At 36.5% G+C, this 25,033-nt stretch overlaps 2 protein-coding genes across 8 annotated transcripts in view; one reads left to right on the plus strand and one right to left on the minus strand.

Annotated features, from left to right (window-relative positions):
* Positions 1 to 2,128: 2,128 nt before the first annotated feature.
* Positions 2,129 to 21,886, minus strand: LARP7 (La ribonucleoprotein 7, transcriptional regulator). 4 transcript variants are annotated; one of them, XM_079920370.1, is made up of 13 exons: positions 21,535 to 21,886; positions 15,270 to 15,480; positions 14,634 to 14,734; positions 14,478 to 14,561; positions 14,180 to 14,344; positions 14,008 to 14,101; positions 13,587 to 13,928; positions 13,364 to 13,508; positions 11,324 to 11,475; positions 10,418 to 10,536; positions 6,896 to 7,055; positions 6,557 to 6,648; positions 2,129 to 2,627 (listed from the first exon to the last, which is right to left on the minus strand). In XM_079920370.1, exons 2-13 carry the CDS (start codon positions 15,469 to 15,471, stop codon positions 2,547 to 2,549), a joined length of 1,737 nt encoding a protein of 578 aa, XP_079776496.1. In that variant the 5' UTR covers positions 15,472 to 15,480; positions 21,535 to 21,886; the 3' UTR covers positions 2,129 to 2,546. The 4 variants fall into 4 exon arrangements, with proteins under 4 accessions (XP_079776496.1, XP_079776497.1, XP_079776494.1 ...); XM_079920371.1 differs by having other exon boundaries at positions 10,481 to 10,536; positions 13,587 to 13,931; XM_079920368.1 differs by having other exon boundaries at positions 13,587 to 13,931.
* ZGRF1 (zinc finger GRF-type containing 1) overlaps positions 21,880 to 25,033 on the plus strand; it is a 70,855-nt gene continuing 67,701 nt past the window's right edge. For 3 of the 4 annotated variants that reach the window (XM_079920360.1, XM_079920365.1, XM_079920363.1), the window contains exon 1: positions 21,880 to 22,053. The gene's annotated coding sequence lies outside the window, so the exon portion shown is untranslated. Of the gene's footprint in view, positions 22,106 to 25,033 lie in introns of all 4 variants that reach the window. The other variant, XM_079920361.1, reaches the window with a different exon arrangement.

Below are 25,033 nucleotides of genomic sequence, written 5' to 3' on the forward strand. Positions count from 1 at the left end.
AAAAAAAGGAACATGAGTACTGAGAATCAGCAACTTGAAAGAGAAAATATCCTTTATGCAACTAAATCAGCATCTGATCTCGGGGAACATCCTGAAGCACACATTCAATTAAACAAATACTTACTAAGCAATTACTAGGTACTAAGTGTTGGATAATGAAGGGAATACACTTACCCAAAGGATCGAAGGTTAGAGACCTTGAAAGGTCATGCAGAATTATGACTTTGCTTTCAGGAACCCATCCCATATCTGGAGTAACTTGTCCTGTCACTTATATTGTATCCCAACTTTATGTTGACTTGCCTGTCTTCCCCAAGCCTGTAAATTCCTCAACGGCAGGGGACCTTCCTTACCTCTTCTTTGTATCTCTAATGTCTATAGTGTCAATGTCTGATATATATAGCAGGGGCTAAATAAGTATTCCTTTAATTAAGTGAATTATAGAATAAATGAGGGCTTCCCTGGTGGCACAGTGGTTGGGAGTCCGCCTGCCGATGCAGGGGACGCGGGTTCGTGCCCGGTCCGGGAGGATCCCACGTGCCGCGGAGTGGCTGGGCCCGTGAGCCATGGCCGCTGAGCCTGCGCGTCCGGAGCCTGTGCTCTGCGACGGGAGAGGCCACAGCAGTGAGAAGCCCACGTACTGCAAAAAAAAAAAAAAAAAAAAAAAAAAAAAAAGAATAAATGGAAGAATGAATGAATAGGGTTTTCTCCTTCTCCACCTTTTTCCCTTTGTCCCTAGGACTTATCTAACCAACTGTGTGATTTTTACCTATTTTTGTTTATTTTCTCTATCTACTGCTGAAACATAAGCACCACGAGGGCAAGAGTGTCTAAACACAGATATTTGTTGAATGATTGCTTCTCTCGTTTTAAAGACTGCCAAGAGGAGAAATTTTGAAATTTTATCTGATAACCTCTTCGAAGTCACCTTATGACGGTCTTCCTTGAGATTAACTCAATTCTTGAGACATACACCTACTTTTGATTATTCTAGATCAACTGGAGCATTATTTACTCACAATCCTCACAAAAGGGTTTAGCAACTATTAATTGATCATTCTTTTCCTTCACGAGTGTGTATGCTAGCTTTCCTTCACGGGGAGAGAAAAACTAGTGAGTCAGTGGCAACCTGTCAGTATACCTTTTTTTTTTTTTTAATAAATTTATTTGTTTGTCTTTACTTCTGGCTGCGTTGGGTCTTTGTTGCTGCGTGCCGGGTTTCTCTAGTTGCGGCGAACAGGGGCTACTCTTCGTTGCAATGCGTGGGCTTCTCATTGTCGTGGCTTCTCTTGTTGCAGAGCACAGGCTCCAGGCACGCAGGCTTCAGCAGTTGTGGTGCGTGGGCTCAGTAGTTGTGGCTTGCGGGCTCTAGAGCAGAGACTCAGTAGTTGTGGCGCATGGGCTTAGTTGCTCCACGGCATGTGGGATCTTCCCGGACCAGGGCTTGAACCCGTGTCCCCTGCATTGGCAGGCAGATTCTTAACCACTGCGCCACCAGGGAAGCCCCAGCATACCTATTTTTGGTACTGATAAGCTGTTGCCATCCCAACCAGTGATGCAGTCAATTTCCTCAAATTTCTGGCCCATAGGAGTGAATAGATTCTTGATCCTTTGCTTCCCACAATGCATAGAAGGGACAGCCAAATTAGTCCTTCACTGCTGGACAACGCTGATGGAACTAAAAATGGGTTTATAACCCAAGAAAATGAACCCCAGGGCTGTCCAGAGTACTTTCCTGATACCTGGTGAGAGATTAACATGCCAGTCACATACATGCCCTTCAGGTTCAGTTCTGGGAAGGCCTTCAACATACCATTCTGTGATTTTCCCGAATAAAATGACAGACTTCGGTTATGCCTAAGGCTGATTCCTAGATTTTTTTTTTCTGTGTTCACAGTATCTGGTACATTTTATTTTGTCTAACCAAAATAAAATGTTTATTAGCTTCATTTATGAAAACAAACTCACTTAACATTTTAATTGAAAACAGTTCATATGGTCTGTTCAGTGGAAGCTCAGATAGGCAAAGTGCAATAAGCAGAATGAAATATCAACATATACGTCTCTGCATAAATCAACATGAAAAAGTATTTAAGATGTTTCAAATGGAAAAAGCAAGCTACAAAGTAATAACTACAGTGAGAGTTCTCTGTTAAACATTGTTTCCTAAACTATTTATGTAGTACTATTATTTTTGCAAAAATGTTATTGTTTTTGTAATACAAAACAGCAAAATTAATGATAATGTTTGGAAAAAAATATAATGTTCAAAACACATTTATTTTCTAAATCACTTTGAGGTTAATTTATATCAGATAATTTCAACAAATACAATGTTTAATGAAAAAACTGTGGTATACAGTGTAATTGTCTCTGGACAAACATCTTGTTTACAAATTAAGGAACAAAACTATTTCTTTTAATTAAATGTAGGTTTTAGAAAAACATTCATTACACATTACTACCGTAAAAAAAAAAAAAAAGAATTCCCTAAGAATAGCTCTAGCATCCAGTGAAATCTTAAGAGGTGAACCAGAATGTTTTTTTCAATCATATTCAGAAAATCTAATGTGTTTACTTGCTTGTTGAGTCTTTTCGAGTCTGATCTTTTCGGCTTTGGTGATTAACTACAGAGAAAGAAATCAGAAATTAGAATGTACTGGATACGTAAAAAGAGAAAGATAATTATGACTAGAAAAATCTCATAACTATTAGCTTGAATAAAACTTCTTAAAAAGGGGAAGAAGAAAACAAATGAAATAATTAAGCTTACATCAAATCAGTTACAGAGAGAAGTGTCTAGATTATGGCTTATTAAATAGATACTAAACCTTTGAATTACCTAAGATCCTCTCATTTTAGTTCCAGATTACTAAAAAAATTTTCAATTAAAAATAACCATTCCACCAACAAGGACCTACTATACAGCACAGGGAACACTCCTCAATATTCTGTAATAAACGAAATGGGAAAAGAATTTGAAAAAAGAATAGATACATGTATATGTATAACTGAATCACTTTGCTCTACACCTGAAAGTAACACAACATTGTTAATCAATTATGCTACAATATAAAATTACAAAAAAAAAAAAACATTCCATGCTCGTAATTTTTTTGACATTTTAGGAGGCTTAAGGACCAACATTTGTTGTTTTATAGCCCTTTGGGCTTGAGTATTAATTATCAAGACACTTCTTAAATGATGTGTGGTCTTTAATAATTATATTGTGCTTGAAAATTCATATATTATTTGAATGAGACAGCATATTTTGGGCTGAGTGCTACACAAAGGTTTGCTTACAAATTTAAAAAATATTCCAAATAAGAAACTGCTATTAAGAGTACTTATTAATTACACTCTTACATAAATACTTGAAAATTTTAAAGAAGGCAAATGAAATTATGTGGAATGCAGAAGAACATTTAAAATATCTTTATATTCCAGAAGTTTTCTTGATAAAAAAACTTAAGGTATCTTACTTAGCTTTGGAGGAAATGAAAATTTTATTCTCTTGAAAACACAGATTCTAATGAGTATTCATTAAAATAGTTTATTTAAACTGGTGATAAGTGGCCACTGGCAGGAAATCACTTTCAGATTAAACTAAAAGCCTTTTAATCAGTGAAGTGAGTCAAAATGTAAGTGTTTAAAACTGTCACACCGATATGCTCTTCACAGATTTTATGAATTCCACCTATACCTGCTTAATATCTAACCTATCAGTACTTTGTAAAGGAAAGAACATTTTGATAAAAACATTAAAAAATTCAAAAAAAAACATTAAAAAATTCAAATATGTTTTAAAAACTAAAGAGAAATGACAAAAGCCTTACTGTGTCTCCAGTACCTGTTATCTAATTTTACCAACGTGCTCAAAGCGATAGGGTACACTACAAAGATTTGGTCTGGGTAGAATGAATCAGACCCCTTTTGGCAGATCTTTCCTTCATCTTACTGATCTTTTGTCAGAGGTCTTAATTTAACTTTTCTGTACTCGATTTTTATGGGTAAAAATATCATACATAGAAAATAAAATATTTCTACCAATTCTTTTGTCTTTTAATTCTGTGTAAACTGACCAGAGCTCAGGAAAGTTTCCCCAGTAGCCTTCTCCTCCACAATGTGAAAATAAGAACCAGGATTTTTTTTAGTGCTTTTTTTTCACTCAATTATGGACCAAGTATAATGTTACTGTGGAAACGGTAGGCTGGCATGTCAGTGAGGTATTTATGCTATACTTTTGGCTGCTAATTTTTTCTAAAATACTTAATTTCCATTACTAACATGTTTGCTTCCAATACTCCAGCTAGTCTCACAATCTCCTTTCAAGACCTCTGCACTTTCTTCTTTTTTTTTAAAATATTTTTATTTATTTATATTTTTGGCTGTGTCAGTTCTTAGTTGCGGCACGCGGGCTTCTCTCTAGTTGTGGCTTGCGGGTTTTTTTCTCTCTAGTTGTGGCATGCAGGCTCCACAGCGCATGGGCTCTGTAGTCTGTGGTACTCAGGCCCTCTAGTTGAGGCGGCGGGCTCAGTAGTTGTGGCACACCGGCTTAGTTGCCCCATGGCATGTGCGATCTTAGTTCTCCGACCAGGGATCAAACCCTTGTACCCTGCATTGGAAGGCAGATTCTTTACCACTGGACCACCAAGGAAGTCCCAAGGCCTCTGCACTTTCTGTTGCCTCCGACTGGAAAGCTGTGCATCTACATTTTTTTTTTTTTTTTTTTGCCGTACATGGGCCTCTCACTGTTGTGGCCTCTCCCGTTGCGGAGCACAGACTCCGGACGCGCAGGCTCAGCAGCCATGGCTCATGGGCCTAGCTGCTCCGCGGCATGTGGGATCTTCCCGGACCAGGGCACGAACCCGTGTCCCCTGCACCGGCAGGCGGACTCTCAACCACTGCGCCACCAGGGAAGCCGTGTGCATCTAAATTTTCCTGACTTGCTTGCTCACTTCCCTAAGGTCTCCTCTACTGTCACCTTTGCAGATAGAACTTCCCAGACAATCTCATCTCATGTATCCCATTATACTTTTGAGTTTTCTGTACAGCACATGTCATCATCTGACTTATTACTATATTACCTCTAAGCCTCAACAAAGAAGGGGACTTTGTTACTCACAGATATATACTCAGTTCCTAGAACAGTGGCTAACACAAACTGGCACCAAAAATATTAATTAAATGAATTAAGAAAGAAGTAAACTAAATTACGGTCTAACCCCCTCTCCTCTGAGAAGCTTCTCTGTGTGGTACCTTTTTTTCATTTCATGAAATGAGCAAACTAGTTATATCCATAGCTTTAGCTAGGAGTCTATACTTTCAGAGGTTTATCACACAAATCATGTGTATGATAAACCTGATGGTGTAAGAGGTAAATGAGAACTCTCCCAATGATAGAACTACTCACTGCTTTCCAACCCAATTTATAAAATTCCCTAAGTCAGTGTTTATTTCCTTGTCTCAAATTTAATTTGTGGAGATGGAATCTTTCTGAAAAATAAACTTTCTGATTTCTAGTTTTAAAAATATATACAATTTAAATGAAATTTCACACCAATTAGAAGGATAAGCATTATTTAACAAAATGATTTCATTTCAGTTGTCAGTTCTGGATTAATGATTTTATTAACATTTAAATACTCTCAAGCAGGCTTTGAAATTAACACCTTATGGATCTGAAAGAGTCCTTAAGAAGGGAGGCCTCCCCATCTCAGCAAATTTAGTCCACATTCACAGAATTAACAAAGACCAGTAGAAAACCTCCTCCTAAATCTTCTTAAATTCCAATGAATCCTAGGCTATCTAACGCTGATGAAAAAACTTAATTTTCCAATTAAAAAATAAACAACAAAGAATTTTATAAATAGGACCCTAAAGCAACAAACCTAGAACATAGGAAGTATGACCTTTCAAGTGCTAATCAATCATAAAAGGATGTACGTACATCGTTCCGTATTTTACCGATTTTTACGATATACATTAAAAAATTTATACTAGTAATATTACTATTATTATGTGCACATAATAGGACACAGTTATTATGTGCCCTATTTTATTCTAAGCACTTTAAGATGTTCTAACCTTTACATGTATAATAATGTTTTAAAAGAATAAACTAGACAGCTTACTAGCAACAATAAATATCTGATAAATTTAGTGTCATTTAAAATAAAATTATTGAAAGAGAGGCTTGTTTTAAATTATTTAATGTACTTATTTAAGTTTGTTTCTTTCACTTGTCAGCTAGCCTAGAGAAAAAGGAATAAAGCTTACCGTTGCTACAGGGAATGTTATGCATAGTCTCTCAATCTTATCTGTGGAGGCTCATATTTTTAAAAAGTACAATCTAAATACATTGTGTTTTTTACCATTAAGACAATCTTTAAATAATCATTCACCACAAAGCCATAAATGAAAGCAGCCAGAAATTTAAATTACATCACTATTTTCTTTTTTAAAAAAGATAAACTTATATACCCTTGTGTGGAAAATATTTCTAATTTCGTATATTTCAAAATCTAGAGAAATTAAAAAAAAATGCATTGATTACCTTCTCAGTGCCTCTTTTCTTTTCACGAGGCTGATTAAGTTTGGCCTGCCTATCTACCAAAATCTTCTGCCAATACCTCTGTTCATGGTCACCTTAAAAAAAACAGAACAAAAAACCCCACGAAAATGCTGATCATAAGGATACAGATGAAGAAACATATTCAAGGCTTTATATTGTCAACAACCGAACCGGAATAGTCTCATTTTATTAATGCTACTTTATGCATATTATAGTACCAAAAAAACCCAACAACGTAGTTTCATTAGCCAAACTCAGAAATTATAGAACAATCACCCCACAATAAGAATTGTTGAAAAAGAATGTTCTATAAAGTTTTACCAGAAAGAATCTCTAGTTTCCAGCAGTGTTTCTTTTTAATTTCCGTATATGCATTTATTACCGCTTGAGCATCGTCAGGAGTTTTAAATCTAGCATGGCATTCTGTATCTCCTTCCAGCAAATCAACATAAACAACTTCTGAGATTACTGCCAAAGTATCCTGCGTTAGAGTTTAGAAAGGCTTAAAGTAAATAATAAAAATGTTTCAATATAATTTTAAAATTATTCCAATGGCTGTACTAGAATCTATTATAAAATTGAGCCATATGTCATTTAAAATGAGGAGAAACTATCCTATATCAAACATTTCTTCTAAATATATACAAATGGGGAATTTCCTGGAGGTCCGGTGGTTAGGACTCTGTGCTCTCTCTGCTGAGGGCCCAGGTTCAATCCCTGGTTGGAGAGCTAAGATCCCATAAGCCACACAGTGCGGCCAAAAACCAAAAAAAAACCCACAAAAAAACAGAAAACGAGAAAGAAAAAAGCCCCCAAAACGAATGCTCTTAAAAAGTGACTTGGACAAAGCTGAGAACCAATTTAACATCAACTCTAATAATAACTTTCCTTCCTTCAACAGCATCCTTAAAATCTTAACTGGCATGGGAATATTGCATAAGGAAAAGAGATTTGTAGAGCGGAATGTACAAATACAACTCCAAATTCAGAAGAAGGTTTCCAAGTCTGGGTGTAGTTAAAGAGTAAAATTAAAAACAAACAAAATCGAAAAGGGATGAAGGAAGGTGTGTTTGCACTTACCTGTACCAAAACACTTATGACTTAAAATATATGTAACCTTTTTATAACCACTTGTGAAAAACATTTCAAGGAACATACAAAGTAGTTCCCAAGTAGTCTATGGGAATACAGATAGCTCAAGAGCTTTTATTCTCTGATAAAAACACCTAAGCAACCTCTTCTAAACAAGTTGAGTCACACAGCAAGGAAAAGTTTTACCTATACGGCCTGCTGTGAGGGCAAATTAACAAGATTCCTGCATTCCTAGTCTTTTTTTTTTTTCACAGCAGGTTCTAGAGTGTACGCAATGCAATTATGCAGGAATGTTACACTAATTCTTAATTCATCAACTTCCATTCATAAAGCTAAAGAAATAACTGAAGGTTCCCAACTGGGGGAAAAAAGCCTTACCCACCTCACCTCCTTTAGTTTTAACCCAAAATTTCAAGGCACAACTAATTTAGATTACTTTTATTTATTTATTTTAAAACATTTATTATTTTCTTTGGCCCCGCCATGCAGCTTGTGGGATCTTAGTTCCCCGACTAGGGATTGAACCCGGGCCCTCAGCAGTGAGAGCGCAGAGTCCTAACTAGTGAACTGCCAGAGAATTCCCTAGATTACTTTTAGACATTGGATTTTTAAAGTACGAATTACAAAAAGAACTGAGCAATACCTGGAAATATTTTTTCATAAGAAAAGTTTATAAAGTAGTAAAAACCTGTGCTTATGTACAAGCCAGGGACTATATCTTAATTCATACCAACACTTAAAACACTGCCTATCACAAAATAGGCTCTTAATAAATGTATGCTAATTCAATGAAAAAAAAATTAAGAGAACTGGAGAGAAATATACCTGCTAATTCTTCCCATTTCTCTATCTATTCAATATTAAATTTAGACACAAAGCAAGAAACTATGGTATGAAGTGATGAAATTTTAATGTGTTCATTGGTAGTAGCTAGAGTTTTATAATTGATTTACCAGACAGATTAGATTACTACAATTCAAAAGATATTTACTAAATATCCATTATAATGTCAGGCTAATCTCCGGATTTAAAACCCTTCTTAGAATGACAAATTAACCTGGTAATCACATGGGCAAGTCACAGACAGCAGTAACAATCATAGCTCAGTTTTTGTTCCAGCAAAATGTAAGTAATTACTAACTTGGTTAATGCAGTTATTTTACGATTTTGGTGATCATAAATGAAGAATCTATAATTGACATAATTACCATTTAGATAATAAAAGCTATTTGATAAATATAATTAAACCTATGTCAGTCATTCCAAATAACAAACTTTGTGTAATTTTTCTGTTAAATCTTTTTCAATCTGACTAACCACAGCAGCGTTTACATCCTCAATTTTTTATCCTTCTTATTTGAAAGTCTATACTGTGACCAAACTTGAAATGCAAGCTGGTAATACCAATTTGGGATTGACCAGGTTTAATACTGTAATGAGAATCTAAATTTTGTGTTAGTGACAGCTACAGGATTTTAGGGGATAGGGTTTCAGATGAAGAGTGCTTACAGATGGTTACAATGAGCAACCTTAATGGTTATGCGAGTCAAAAAATGTGACTGCTAAGAGTCTATGCAAAAGCAAAACAATATACTACATGGTGCTGATGTCAGTATAAGAATTTTAAATATATTTGCTACGTTACAGAACATGTTATATAGTTTAAAAAGAAAGCGTCTTACCTAAATGGGTGACAAGGTTTAAAAGTAAATAAAATATGGTACTCCCACTCAAAGGAATATGTGAATAAGAAAGGAATATTGCTGTGCTGGTACAAAATGCTGTAAAAGATAACTTTATAAAGTGAAAAAAGAAGACTAGTACCATATGAATAGCAATTTAAAGTGTAAATTGTGTAGAAATAAAGATTTATTTGCATATGCATGTAAAAGTTTTGGAGCTTTGGAAAATAGTTCACACTTTTCTGTAATTGTTTCAAATTTTTAAAATAATCAGCATGGATTAAAAATACCAAAAATTTTTAAAAATAAAAAATTTAAAGGCTCTTTTCTCCAAAAAAACCCGTGCCTTTCAGGAAAAAAAATTTCTATTCCCAAGAGGATTCATTAACAGACAAAAATAAACTAAGCCCATGGTAAGTGAAAAATATGCATATTATCCCTTTTATTCCGAAATCGTTCTGACTTAAGTCACAAAATCTTTTAGGAATCTATTGAAAGCTAAGAGCTCTAATGAAAACAAATTACAAATTCTCTAGTTTGCTCCAAACCAGACAACGGCAGATAATTACAATTTTATTTTAAAAATTATTTCAAACCAACTCTAATGTTGATTAAATATTTAAAAAAGTTTTAGCACTAAGTATTTTCCTAAAATCTAGTTTCTCTAGGTTTTTCTGAAAACAGAGGAAGTCCCCTAAAAAATGAATACTGGAAAACATTTTACTTTATCTACCCTATTAGTTATAATAACTATAGTATGGTTTCCTTATCCAACTATACAACCACCATTAAGGGCACCAATAAAAATAAGTACAAATTGCTCTTTTCCTATAAATGGATTAAACTATATTCACTGTAAATTTGATCCAGTGAGGAATTTCAGTCTTTAGAATTTGCTTCAAGTCAAACTTAAGGGTTATTATTATGGAATCAAAACCAGTAATCAGTTTATCACAAGAGAACAAATTCTAATTTGATTTGCTTCATTTTCCACATTCAAAACACCTTCACATGGGGGAGTTTTTTAGAGGAAAGAGAAACAACTATCCTGGGGATACAAAAGCATTACCCTGACTTGTTTCCTGCCAGGTAAAGGCTCAGCGCTAATGATCTTCACAATCACACCACTCACAAACTGTGGTCCTGCTGCATTAACCTTCTCCTGGGGACCACCCTCTTCACTGTCTGCTGTTTGAAAAGAAGAAGACCAGAAATAAATCTCTTACACTTAATAATTTAACCCTTAGGAGGCCCACTTTAGAATAACAATAATGATTTCTCAGCCTGATTTAAATAATTAAATTTACTCATAAAGTCATCATGTTGTAAGTTATACTATTTATTGCAGATCAGCATGAAGTAAAATACAAAAACCTTTATTATTGTAAATGCAAACTTTTACCATTAGAAGAGCACCTGTAAAACCTTAATAAAAAAAAAAGCTCCTTTACAATGAACCAAGTAACAAAGTGCTTTACTAAGTGAAGAAATAAACAGGCATAGGATAATATATAAGAATATTGTATATAAATTACAATTCAAATGTGAAATTTATATTTTCAACTTACAGGAATTTAAAATATATCCTAATATTGAAGATTTCACAAAAATCTTGTTTTAATTTGTTCCTGCTTGTGGTTAATACCAAGGAGTAACATGTCATGTGAGAAATTATCATCTTTGTTTCTATAAACCTGCTCAACTCAAACTAGGCACTCATTACTAAATTTGATTAATAATGAAAACTGTAGAGAAAACTTATATGATTAAAAAAGATTGTTTAAAATGAACCCTTCAAATATTCTTATGTTAAGAATAAATCACGTCAGGACAACTTGACAAATCAGTAATTTTTCTAATAACAAGCATTGTATAATCAAGTTTTTAAAACTAAAGTTTATCATATAATAACTCAGAAAGTACATTTAGTGTAAGTACAATATAATGATACAAAAACTATCACAGTGATGCTTACTTTTTTCATTTTTCATTTCGGACTTAGTAGGTACTCCATGGTTTGTTTCCATTTCTGACTCTAATTTTATTTGGGATATTGTTTTTTTTAAAGAAGCCATGCTAGCTTTTTGCAGTGCTAAATACTCTTTTTTCAAATCCAGCCATTGGGTCCTATAATGAAAAAACACTGTAGTTTTAAAATAGTGACAATAGATCATTAAATAAAAAGTAAGTATCTAATACAGACATTCAGTGACTTACAATCACCCCTCCTCCCAACCTTTCTTTCTTTAAACACTTACACTCAAATTATTTCCTGAGTTCTAAGTCCATCTGGCAAACAAACAAAGGGGAGTTCCCTTTGCCCCAACATTCAGATTAAATGTTTTATATTTGATGATTCAATTCTTGAGTATGTTTCAAATATCTGAATTGATGAAACTAAAAGTATTGAATTAATTAACTAGTAACATTTACTAGAAAAGTCAGTCAACTTTGGGGAAAAAATGAGAAATTAAAATTTAAAGATTTGTTAAACTGCTTCCAATTTGAGAGACAACATTCCTTAGTATTTACTTGAGTCAAAAGGAATTTCTAAGAAGAAAAAAACACCCCATGGAAGCAATTTATTTATTTACATACATTTAACGTGTAAGATGTTTCTTCAAACAGCTAGAGCTCCTCCAGATAGAAACACAATGCCTCGCCTGGCTCTGCAGGAGTACTCATTGTTACCCTAATCTATGCCATCAAACAAGCAGATAGGGGATTTTTTTTTTTTTTTTAAAAGAGGAGAATATCTGTGGTAATGGTTTTAGCTGTTAACATTGACATCTGTATACTTCAAAAAAAAAAAAAGTATCCAGACCCACCCAGGACCATACATTCCCTGAGAGCTGATACATTAGAATAACAAAGGGCTCTTGTAATGATTCTCTGAGATAAAAAGGCAAAAGGAATTCAGGAGTTAAGAATAGTATAAATAGAAGTACCCAAAGTCCTTGCCTTTTAACCCTCCAAGAGGAAAACTGGATTCTTTGGAAAGTAATCCAGGAAGGTTAAGAAAAACTCTCTTCTAAAAGGTATGCCATTTGCTTTCTTCTACTTATCTCTCACCCCTTGAGTAGATGGACTCCCTTTAACTTTAACATGGAAGTACTTTCTGTGACTTTTAAAATAGTAAGTGCTTCCATGTTTTAGTAGAAGTGAATCCAAATTATGCCTCCGGATTCGAGATGGCAACCTTTCTAATTTACAGAAGCCAAGGGGATCCCCTTTGCTTTAACATGGGGGTACCTGCTGTGTAAAACAAAAGTAAGTGCTTCCATGTTTCAGTGGAGGTGTCCCCAAACCGACACTTTCAAGGATTCAGATCTATTTTTATAGGATTAAACTGTTGAAACTGGCTACTAGTGAAGCTCTGAAAATAATATAATGAAAATACAGCATTGCTTGTTAAATTTTGAATAAAGGATAAAAATACATAATCCTTACAACGAAATTTTACTTAATTTAACTTCATATATCTTTGTCGGACAGGTCCAAACTGACGCGTTTGTTCTGATCCCAGATTATTTTCTAACTTTCCTTTACAGGTCAAAGGACATTCATGATTTTTATTTTTCTTCCCAAGACTGGGCTCCCCACCACTTAAACGTGGATGTACTTGCTTTGAAACTAAAAAAGTAAGTGCTTCCATGTTTTAGTGATGGTAAGTCTTCCTTTTTCATTTTAACTTCAAGAAAACTTCAGGAGTACTTAACTGAATGGCCGGTCTATGATACATTAAAGCTGTGCTTCTAAATCTATTAAGGAACACCCTCTACTTTAACATGGAGGCACTTGCTGTGACTTGATAAAAAATAAGTGCTTCCATGTTTTAGTGTGGTGGTTCCTTTTTAAACCCCAATCGTGTTAAAGCAACTTGTCTGCAGATCATGGCTTCAGGCCATTACTGTTGCTAATATGCAACTCTGTTCAATACAAATTGGAATTGCACTTTAGCAATGGTGATGGAGTGTGTCAAATGCCAACAATATAATTTGTACCGTTGACTTACTTTGATAGTACTCGTAATGGTATAACCTCTTCTCCCATTTTATGCCTCTCTTTATGTTTTTTCTTATGCTTTCTTTTTGCTTTCAAGAGGGATCCATCTTTTATATCTCCAGTGTCTTTTTCCTCTTCAGTAGAGACTTCTAATTCTAAATTAAAAAATAAAGTCGTGAGTTAAGAAAAAAAGAACCTTATTTATCTAATCGTAAGCTTAAAGTTAGAAATACCTTTGTTTTCTTTACAAACTTCTGAAGCTTTTTTAATGTCTTTCTGAGCCACTTTTTTAAGTTTTGATTTGGGAGTTAGGTAATCTGCATCTTCAGAGCTACTTCTCTTTCTCTTCCCTGTTTTGCCTAAAGGTAAGCTGGATACTTCAGTTCTTTCTCGTTTTTTCTTCTTCTTTGTGGGTGGCTTTTGGGCTTCAGTAACCTCTACTTCAGAGCCCTCAGATGTGGTCCTCGATCTTTTTTTACAGACGCTTTCCTTGCTTGGGTCCATATTTGACTCTTTGGTCTGGATACTGTCTTCTTTCTTCATTCGGCCTTTCTTCTTCTTTTTCTTTTTCTTTTCTTCTGTAACAATTTTATCTTTTTATTATTTATTATTTTACTTCAACTACATCTACTTTAAAAATATTTAATAACTCACCAGCTACTCTAAGGGCAGGAATGGGCTTGTTTTTCACTGTCTTGGGAAATACACCAGGTTTTCTTGGTGCTTCCTCTGGTGGGTTATTAAGAAACTGAAATGAAATAAAATTTTGTTACTATTTAAAACAGTTGGTTATTTTCCTTTCCTTTGTTTTAGGTTCTGGACCTACCTCAATAGCTTTTGCTGCTTGTTCTTTTGTCTCAAATTCCACAAAGGCAAATCCCTTTGGATCTCCAGTAGACTTATAATGTGGTATACTTATATAAACAACATTGCCACATTTCCCAAATACTCTTTCAATCCAGCTGTGATTAACATTTTTGGGAAGTAATTCCTATGATAAATTAGAAGCAATATTAAATAAAATGTTAAATCTTAAAATAAAGTTTTACTTAACTGAATATTAAAATGTTTCTGTTGTTTTTTTGGGGACAACACTTCTGAGCTTTTCCAGAAAAATGGCTCACCACATACACAGTCCGCTCATCCTCATCCTTTGGTCTTTCACCCAGAGGCTTTTTTCTCCTGATTCTGGTGCCTTCTAAATCCAGCTTTAAAACAGTAAATAAGGTTAATACACTAATACAATATAATGTGACATAATAAGTTGTAACAATTCTTACCTCTACAACAGCTGAATTTTTCAGTGCTCTGGCTATTAACTTTCCATCAGTGGTCAATTTTTTCATTTTGTTGAATGACACGAGAAGTGATATATCAACATCTAATGAAAACAAGTTAAAGTGAATAAATATAATTAAAAAGAAAACATTAAAAATATAAACATTAAAAATAAAAAGAAAACATTAAAAATATAAACCAGCAGGATAAAATGGTACTTGGGATGAATTAAATCTGCCCCTTAAGTTAGACACAGCCTTACTGGTCACAGTTATACATTCATAACAGAAAATTGATACAACTTCCCTTCAAAACTAGTCAAAGGTGTTTTGAAATGTAGACTAGGTAAAATGCCTTTCTGTCTGAATCCTGCACATACCTCTATGCATTCTCAAATAAACATGCATGGTAAATGTTCATCTGCTTTGAAGTTGCTAGAGGCCTAGTGAGTCTTTAACTGTAAAAATATAAAGGCTATATAAAAAGTGGCCTACAATAGTTCTCGTAAAATTATACACATTACACAAGCGTAGTGGAGTTGATGCTATATATACACTACATCATAGAATTACATACACTATCTTAGAAGTAGATACACCTCTTAAAACTAGTTCAATTATACACTGAAGCAAACTTACATCCATCTCTAGATTTTTCTATCTGCTCTCGAAGAAATCTATCCTTGTGAAGATTTGCATCTCCAAACCAGAAGTCCACCTGCTTTGCAATATCTGCAAGCACCTGTTTTACCCGAGACCTTTTCTTTTTTTCTACTTCTTTTTTCTTTTCAGTGCTTTCCTCTTCCAGTGCTTTTTCTTGATTTCCACTTCCAGTTTCCATTCCTGTCAACTGGAAAAAGGTAAATATCAACTCAGTACAAGTAATTAGTAATACGGAAAAAATGTTTAGTTTAGCCTTTGACTGAAGGGAAATGGACTCAAATTTGACTGCCAGAGAACAAACTTCAGGGGAACACTTCATTTTTCACCATCAGCTGAGGAAACTTTCATTGGTCTTCTTGAGTGGTTTTTTTTTTTTTTTTAGTTCTTTCTCGTTCACTTCTCATTTGGCCTTGTTTTTACTTTAAAAATAATTTACCTCCTATGTTATGGAGCACAGCTTCAGGATTTTATGTCTTAAACTGCAGAACCAGATTATCCTAGTATAATTTATGTCTACATTTATATCTCAAAGTATATCATTAGGAACTGAAACATTTTCAAAAACCTCAAAAAAGTTATTTCCATTTTAAAATACAACTTCTAATGAAATAAAAATTGATTCTTGATTTTTAAAAATGATAATTTGTTTACTAGAAGCAGAATTCAACTGATAAGTCACAGAATCCACCATCTCTTTTTCAGGTGACCTTCCTGTCCCAGTGTTTATTTCTTGGTCAGCAACTTTCAACCCCCTCATTCCTCAAGTCACTGTGCATGCTTCTTTGCTCCCTCCACTCCAGCCATGCTGCTTTTCTAGCTGTAGCTACAACTCAGCTGGCAAACTGAACTGAGGGATTTTTGAATCTTGCTATTCTTTCTAAAATTATCCCCTAGATAACATGGCTTGCTTCCTCACTTGCTTAAGTCTTGTTCAAATGTCACCTCAGTGAGATCTCCCATAACCCTATTACTATACATTTGTTTATTCTTTATCCTTCCTAGAATGTAAGATTGATGAAATCAGATTTTTGTCTCTTTTGCTTACTGGTGAATCCCCAGTCCCTGGTACACAGTACTCATTCAAAAATTTGTTGAATGAATTGTGTCATCTTAGTTGAATCACTAAAGGTATGCACACAAAAATGAGTAGATGAGCAAAGGCTTAACATGAGGCCTGGGGTGATGCAGCCTTGCCTAAGAATAATCTCGGTCTCCCATAACATGGTTTTTTGGAAACAGGAGCATTAAGACAAATGGGGAGAGTCATCTGTCTCCTCTGTCGCACTGGGTTGGGCGCTGCTATTAGCTGGTATGCAGTCCTTAAGGCTGTGACCAGAATGACACAGTAGATTGGTGGGCAAAAGGGCTAAAGCTTTTACATATCAAGGTGACCCAAAACACCGTTTGCCTTTATCTGTGGAAGCCATACTTGTCTACTGTAGATGGCAGGGCTGGGGGCAGGGGAAGCAGTGGATTTGAGTAAATGCTGGGGCTAGGACTCCAGATGAGATGAAGATTCTGTCTCCACTGTATCTTCTGCCTTGTATCCTTTAAAGCTCAGTAAACACAGTATTAGATTAAAGCCTATTTGTGTCTCCTGAGTCTGACTGTCAGCTAGAATCTGTCACTGCAGCAGTGATGTTGCAGACAGTACCAGAAATAGTGTTTCAAAGTGACATCCGGTAAGAGGGTACAAAGCCATTAATGCATTTCACTTCAATCTCCAACTAAATATGCCAAAGTCAATAGAAGAGTATTCTGGTATTTTTAAAATAGGCTTTTTGACTTTGGTTCTATTGACCAAAGTCAATAGAAGAGTATTCTGGTATTTTTAAAATAGGCTTCCGCTGATTGGCTAAGCACCAAATTTTTAAATATACAAGTAATGAAGTATTTATTTAGATGATGCTAGCATAACTCATAAAATGGAGGAATATGGGGCTTCCCTGGTGGCGCAGTGGTTGAGAGTCCGCCTGCCGATGCAGGGGACACAGGTTCGTGCCCTGGTCCGGGAGGATCCCACATGCTGTGGAGCGGCTGGGCCTGTGAGCCAGGGCCGCTGAGCCTGAGCGTCCGGAGCTTGTGCTCCGCAACGGGAGAGGCCACAACAGTGAGAGGCCCTCGTAACGCAAAAAAAAAAAAAAAAGGAGGAATATGTCAGAATTAATCATTAGAAAGACAATCAGGTGTTATTCAGTGCTGCATAACCACAGTCCTCACCTCGCACTCCCACTCCAACCCATCCTGTCAGGCTTTCCTTTCCACCTTTCTAATGAAACTGAAAACAATTATCTCCGCTGTCTACCGGACCTCTCAGCAGCATCCGCAGTCGGTAACTCCCTCACTGAAAACGTTTTCTTCCTTTAGCTTCCAGGAGCATTCTTCTCAATTTCCTTTTCCGGACCCTCCTACTCCGCTCTACCTTTACATGCTGCCTAGGATTGCATTCAGTCCTGAGCCCCCTTCTTATCTACACAGACCTCCTTTCAGAGGGTGTCTGGCTTGAAGCTCCTTGGCTCTATGCTGATGTTTCACAAATCTATCTTTTCCCTGACTTTTCCCATTAGCTCCCCATTCCAACATGGAACTGTCCATTTGACCTCTTCACTTGTTTATTTCTTGCGTATCTCAAGCTTAAATTGGCAGAAATTGAACTCTCTAATTTTAACAAACCTATTTTTTGCCTAGTTTTCCCCACCTCAGAAAACACCAGTGACAAAATTGCTGAGAGGGCAAAAACACTGAAATTCTTAATTCTTCTTTCCTCACACCCCATAGCCAATTCATTAGCATTTCTGTTAGCTCTACCTTTTCGAAATACATACTGAATATGAATCTTTCTCATTTCTTCCATCACAACCACCTGTTCCAAGCTATCACGGTGTCTTGCCTGAACTTCTGCAAACACATCCTAACATTTGCTTGCTTCTACTCTTCTTCCATTATCATCAATTTTCCAGATAGCAGCTGGAATAATCATTTAAATATGTACATAAAATGTCAATCTCTTGAACAAAATCCTCCACACGTTTCTTATCACACTCCGAATAGAATCCAAAATCCTTACTGTGGCCTACAGGCCCTATTCCATCTGGCCTGGGGATCTCGCTCTAACTTCATCACTCGCAACTTCTTCCAGGGTGCTCATTCCAACCACAACATACCATCTTTTTGTTCCTTTTTAAACAAGCTAAGGCCATTCCCATCTCAAGGCTCCTGTTGCTCTCTAGCTTCCCTGCCACACCTGCAGGGATTACTTCCTTGTTCATTCAGGTCTCTGCAAATGTCACTTTCTCAAAGAGGCTTTCTCTTTCACCCAATCTAAAATATCCCCTCCCAGCCAACCTTAACCCTACCCGCCCCCTTAGTCACCACTTTCTACACTTGTATCCTCTTATCCCTAACTGGAATAATAATTCTATTGCCTGTCTGCCTCACTAGAATAAAACACTATGAAGGTAGAGACTTCAGTTTGATCACAACCTCAGCATTTGTTGAATAGCTAAATAATATATCTAAAAGGATCTAATAAACTGTAAAGTGTTAAGCATTTCAAGTTATTTTGTTAGGGGGTCAAATGTAGGGTATGACTGTCACTACAGCAGGGTCCACGCTAACTTTCCTTCTGAAAAAACTACAAATTATAGAGGGCAGACTACCAGCTCTCCACTTCTTTGCATCGTCAAAGCCACCATCTAAGGAAATAGCGGACAGAACTGCATAAACACAGAAAGTCACAGTTCTCCCAGAAATCAGACTTTTCCCATCATTCTCATATCTCAGCCCAGATACTCTCCTTCTTTCCTTCTCCTAAAGAATTTTTTGTGGCTTGGAGAATTAAGTTCAGAAAATCTTGCCTAGTGTGAATAACACTCATCTGCAAATTTTAATCTTAAAAATATATTCTATAGATAATCAAATATACCTTCACTTTAGGGGAAGACATGAATTAAACAGGAAATAACAAGCTATGGTACAAGTTAGCTTCCCTACACAATGGTTGCAGAAGATCAGGAAGTTACATGGCAGTATTTTTGTTACAATTTTGATCTTCATAGTTTACTTTCTCAATGTCCTATGATAACAAATATGTGTGTTGTCATTCCATATATTCCAAATCAAACTTATTATCTTTCTTACCCATGACTGTTCTTCTCACCATCCTCATTTTATTTAAGGATGACATATTCCACTTAGTTAACCAAGCAAGCTATTTACTAGCTGTATGGATTTTGAGCAAGTTACCTCATCTTTCTATGGTCTATAAAATGTGAATAAAAATTATACCTGCATAATAGAGTTGTAAGAATTAATCAAAATAAATAAACCATTTCCCATTGCTGCTATATAGCACACACTCAATAATATGTAAGCATTATTATTTATTATCATTTTATCATTTACCAATCTGTTATTAAGTACTATGAATTCAACCTTTGGAATGGCTCTTATCTCCATCCACTGTTTTCCACAACTACTGTCACAACAGTATGGAACTAGTTTATAAATTGTTCTAGAAGTCATCCATCCTTCACAGAAGCTGTGTAACTTGTCTAAAACACAGATCTAATTTTCTGACTCTGACATTAAAACTTCCAACATTAGAAACTCCTCAGCACCTTCTAGTAACATAATCTGTGGTTTTAAAAAATTGTTAAATGAATGAACTGGTTTCATGGGCTTTAAACAAATAAAAGTTACCGTGTAACAATGTCAGTTACTTTACATACGTTGTTCTAAATCCTCATAATCCCTCTAGGTTCTTTTAACTTCTTTTTACAAAGGCTCAAAGATTAAGTGACTTGGCTAAAGCTAGCTGGGTAAGTAAGCTCAGGTATGCTTGACTCCCACACTGCCTACCTCTTAGTAGACCTTCTTGCAACCTGTTACCATGTGCTCTATGTTCTGACTCAGAAATCCTTAATCTGAAGCCCATGGAATTTGCGAGGGATTTCAAGAATTCTTGTGAATCCCATGAAATTTTCAAAAGATAAATTTTAAAGAAAAGGTGAAATCATTACTCTTCTACATATATAAAATGATCACATGTCAAAGATTTTATTTAAGCAATTAACCAGGGAACTAGCCAAGTGTTAAAAACCAGGAGTTTTTAACTCCTGGTTAAAAGGAATTACTCAAAAACTCCTTTTCAAAGGAGAACTCAAAAATTAGACATGCACAAGTACAAGCAATCAGGAATGTTGAAATGAATTTGTTAAAATAGATTGCAATACTAATCAAGGCAATAATTGCAAGACTGATTTCCATTATTGTTTTCTACAACTTACACAATTGTAAAATAGCTCAATGACGATGAAAGGCAGAGATAGCCTTGAACAGTGAGCTAGACAAGACACCACATATATGTGTGTGTGAATATATATATATATATATAAAATGGGCCATTTCAACGTCTTCCACAATTTTTCTTAGAAAAAGTTGTAGCAAAATGTTTTCACATGTACATGCATTTTCCTGGGAGGCTCATCCACAGCTTTAAAATCATGTTTTAAAAGGAAATGGTGTGCCCAAAAGGTTAAGAACCATTGTTCTAGTCACAGCTGACTATTCAGCAGTACCCAAAAACTTTCTTGTCTCTTGGGCCTTCGCTTTAAATGAGTCTTCTCGTCTTCCTTGCCTTATAAACTTCTATACAATTTTCAAGGCCCAGGTTAAATGGTATCTTACTCTTTCTAGCCTTCCACTACCACGTCTCCCGTAATCAACTGCCTCCTCATCTGTTTTCTCTTAAGTAAGTCTATTAACGTACTCGGTACACTATTTAACGCTTATTATTTGTTCCTTCCATAACTGGATTTTCAGCTCTCTGAATGACAAGGACTAAAGTTCTGAGAAAGAAAATGACTTAATTTTAAAATACAAGTCCTCACATTCGGTATCTTTTAGCCAGCAAAACTCGAACCTGTTAAGTAAAGCAATTTCACTTTTGACTACTGCCTCTCTCGGTACCCGTGCTTCCGCACGGACGCCGCCAAACGCTGGACGGCCCCGAACCTTCCAACACCGGACAACACGCGCCCCCAATCACTGAAAACTGGGAACTACAAGGGCTGCCGGAGGACTTTTGCGCGTGCGCACAGAGCACTACGACGAGCAAACTGATGGTTGATGGGAGGGGGCGGGGTGAGGACAGATGATAGAATGGGCTGCATAAAAAAGGACTGAGAGAAATTCAGACCTCACCTAACCTGGGCGACCCTATAGTCCACTTAGAACTTACTCCGTCCAATTCCCAAAATACAGGGCCAGAGACTGCGTCCTTCAGTCCTTCGCGTCTCCCGATCCTTAAAGTCGTAGCTGTTTTCGCGTCATAGGAGGAGCGACACCGTTCTTCCGTACGCCTCGGAAAAGACAGGCCCAGCGACTGTGCGTCTGTCGTTTACGTCACAGGCGTGGGCTGCCTCGGCGTGCGGGGCGGGGCATCGGAGAAGGCGGCCGCTGCGGAGGCTCGCAGACGATGAAGAATTTGATTGGCGGTTTGAAAACGGCGGTTCTCGCCGGGGCGGTGGTGGGCGGGCTAAATATTGGAGCTTGATCTGGTGTGGTCGCGAGCGGATGACGTCACGGGTTTTCGCGGGAGACGTTCGAAAATGGGTTTTGTGCAATAGATGGGTGAAGTGAGCTGTTTCACGGGGTTTCCGGGGAGTAAGGAGGATTAGGCTGGAGTTTTGAGCGAGAGGTGGTGTCACTGATTTTGGCGCGACTGGACGAAGGAATTTGCTCCGCCAGAAGCGGGCCGGTAAGGAAGCCCTGTGGAACCAGGATTGGATCATAGGGTTCTCGGACAACTTGTAAGAACTGGTGTCTCCTCTTCACCGCCTTTCCCAGCCCTTGCTTTGCAGTTCCCACATACGTGTGAGAACCAGAGATGGTTTTGCTCTTTGTTTTTGGGACTGACAAAGGGTCAATTCTCCACTGTCATTTGGTTACACAGGATCATGGTAATTAAACTTTGGCAAATGAAATGGGAGCTTCTTTTGGTTATCTGGACTGGATGCTTTCTTAATAAGCTATCGGGTTCGTGACTCTTAAATCTGTGAATCATTTAGGGATTCGAAAGATCCTGCTTGTTCCAAAACAAAAGGACCAAAAACATCTCGTCGTACTTAACAGAAAACATCTCATTTTAGTGATAACACAGAATTTTATACATAAATCTATAACGCAGCACAATAATGTATGTGTGAAGATATGTATATATTTCTGTACTTAAGTATCACAGAACATCTAGGGTCTCCATGCCAAAAACTCATTTGCACATTAAGCTTTCACCCACTAGAGGTGGGTCAACACTTGAATTGTTTTAGAGATATGGATAGATGAATACTTTCAGAAAGCTTTTTATCTTTGCACCTCACTGAAAAATATGATGCTTTTCGCTAAAAACGTTTTTCCTGTTTAATGGTAAGAAAGGGGTGTTGACTCACCTTTGAATGTGGGAATTAGGGCTTCTTCTAAATATTTTAAGAGCCAGTTAGTCTTTTTTTTTTCGATGTCTAGTCCTATAAACTAACTTACCACATATATGAGTTTGGACCTCCTCAGTTCCTTTTAAATTTTAAACAAGTAATATTTCTAATTTAGGAAAACAATGGGAAATTTTATTTTGCAATTTGTAAATAGCATATAAGCAATCCTAAATTAGTAAATACTGGATTTCTAATATGTAAATTGTGATGGTAATAATTACTTTTCAGGATTATGAGATGATAAATATTATATGTAAAGTATCTAGTCCCATTCCTGCCTGATGCAGTAGGTGTTCAACAAATAGTCACATAATGTAGTTTTTGTGAATATGAGCACCAGAATTTAGACTACTTAATTTTGAATTCTGAATCTGCCATTTATTTACTTCATGATCTTAGGCAGATTACATACCTATTATGCACTTCAGTTTCCTTTTTTGTAAAATGAATATGAAAAATAGTATCTATACCATAAGGTGTGAACATTTAAACAGTGTCTAGCATATAATTGCACTGAGTAAATAATAGCTGTTATTAAAGGGGCTTAATGTTAACAACTGCCACATGCCAGGCATTGTTTTGACACCATGTAGTCTTACCTACATATATAGGATGTCTAACCCATTCAGTGGCTAGAAGCAAGTTGCTATAAAAGCAGCAGTGAATGATGTATTTCTCTGGACCTCTCTGTTATCTTCTTGGCATTCATTGGACATCTAGCAATCCCGTGGGCTGCAGGGGAGGGATATCGGATATGGGAGTTATGTTTCTGAAACGCAGTGCCTCTGTAGGTCTGGGTCCTGTCCTGTGCACTGTGTTGTGGGGCAAGTATTCACATCTCATTTGCGTACCCCTTGCCACACCCTTTCTCCATTTGGCAGCCAGAGCAATCTTTGTAAAACCCAAGTCACGTTGTGTAATCTTATTCTTAAAATCCTGCCTTGGCCTCCTACTGTCTTTATAGAAAGTCCAGACAACTTAGCATAAAACAGAAGGCCCCTTGAATCCTGTTATTGCTCACTTTTTCAGTGTTATCTCTCACAACTCACTGTCTTACACTTGATTGTACTAGAGTTCCTTGATTATGCCTTGCTGTGTCTTCCACAGGCTTTTGGACATGTTGATTCCTATTTGGAAATACCTTCCCTGGCGTTTTTCCTTGGTTAATGATTATTTCAGTTTACAGCTTAGATATGTCTTTCAGGGAACCTTGTTTCATGCCCTAGACCGAGTTGGGTGCCCCTCCTGTGCTTATTCCTGCTACATTTTATTGTAATTACCGTTTATTACCCTGCTATACTGAAAATTCCTTGAGACTAGGAATAGTATTTTGTTCAATTTAGTATCTCGGCCTGGCACAATGTCTGGCACGCAGTAAGTACAAATATATGTGATTTATAAATAATATGTAGGTGGCCTGTTTTTATATATATTATATGTATATAGGATGAATTTAATCCAGAATTGCAAATTATAGCTTTATTGAATCCGTCTGGGTTTCAAATTTGAGCATGTATCACTATCACCTGCAGGGCTTGTTAAATTACAGGCCATCCAGCCCCAACCCCAGACTTTATAATTTAATAGGTCAAGACCCAAGAATTTGAATTTCTAACTGGTTCCCATGTGATGCTAATGCTGTTGGCCCAGGGACCTAAGGCAGTGGTTAAAAATAACTTTCCTGGGGTTTCCCTGGTGGCGCAGTGGTTGAGAGTCCGCCTGCCGATGCAGGGGACACAGGTTCGTGCCGCGGTCCGGGAAGATCCCACATAACGCGGAGCGGCTGGGCCCATGAGCCATGGCCGCTGAGCCTGCGCGTCCGGAGCCTGTGCTCCGCAACGGGAGAGGCCACAACAGTGAGAGGCCCGCGTACCGCAAAAAAAAAAATAATAATGATAATTTTCTTTGGCATCTCTACTTACTTCTTCAATTCACCCTCTGATTTTAGATTTCCAAATTTGTCCGCAGTAATAATTTTATCCAATAGCGTAGGATAACTACAGTACTCACTGCAATGATATTGGAAAGGTTTTTCCTTGGAGAGGTATTATAATGTATATTTGGTCTTAAATACTGTGTTATATTGACTTTAAAATGTAAAATGAAAAATTTGAAATGCAAGAGGGCCATCTTGTGGTGATCGTAGCAACTCAGAAAGTTTTAAAAATTGAAACTTTTTCTGTAAAGAATCAAGCTTGGGGGGAAGGGAAGAATCATATTTTCTGATACATATTATGGCAGCTGGAAAAA

The sequence above is a fragment of the Stenella coeruleoalba genome, assembly GCF_951394435.1.
Source record: "Stenella coeruleoalba genome assembly, chromosome: 4".
Lineage (NCBI taxonomy): Eukaryota > Metazoa > Chordata > Mammalia > Artiodactyla > Delphinidae > Stenella > Stenella coeruleoalba.

What these genes read in the sequence shown, in the direction of transcription:
- LARP7 (XM_079920368.1), bottom strand. Translation starts at nt 15,471, where the DNA reads ATGGAAACTGGAAGTGGAAATCAAGAAAAAGCACTGGAAGAGGAAAGC. An exon ending in AGTTTGTAAAGAAAACAAAG is followed by an intron (nt 13,509 to 13,586) that starts GTATTTCTAACT and finishes TTTTTAATTTAG; the next exon opens with AATTAGAAGTCTCTACTGAA. An exon ending in CGAAATGAAAAATGAAAAAA is followed by an intron (nt 10,537 to 11,323) that starts GTAAGCATCACT and finishes CTTTTCAAACAG; the next exon opens with CAGACAGTGAAGAGGGTGGT.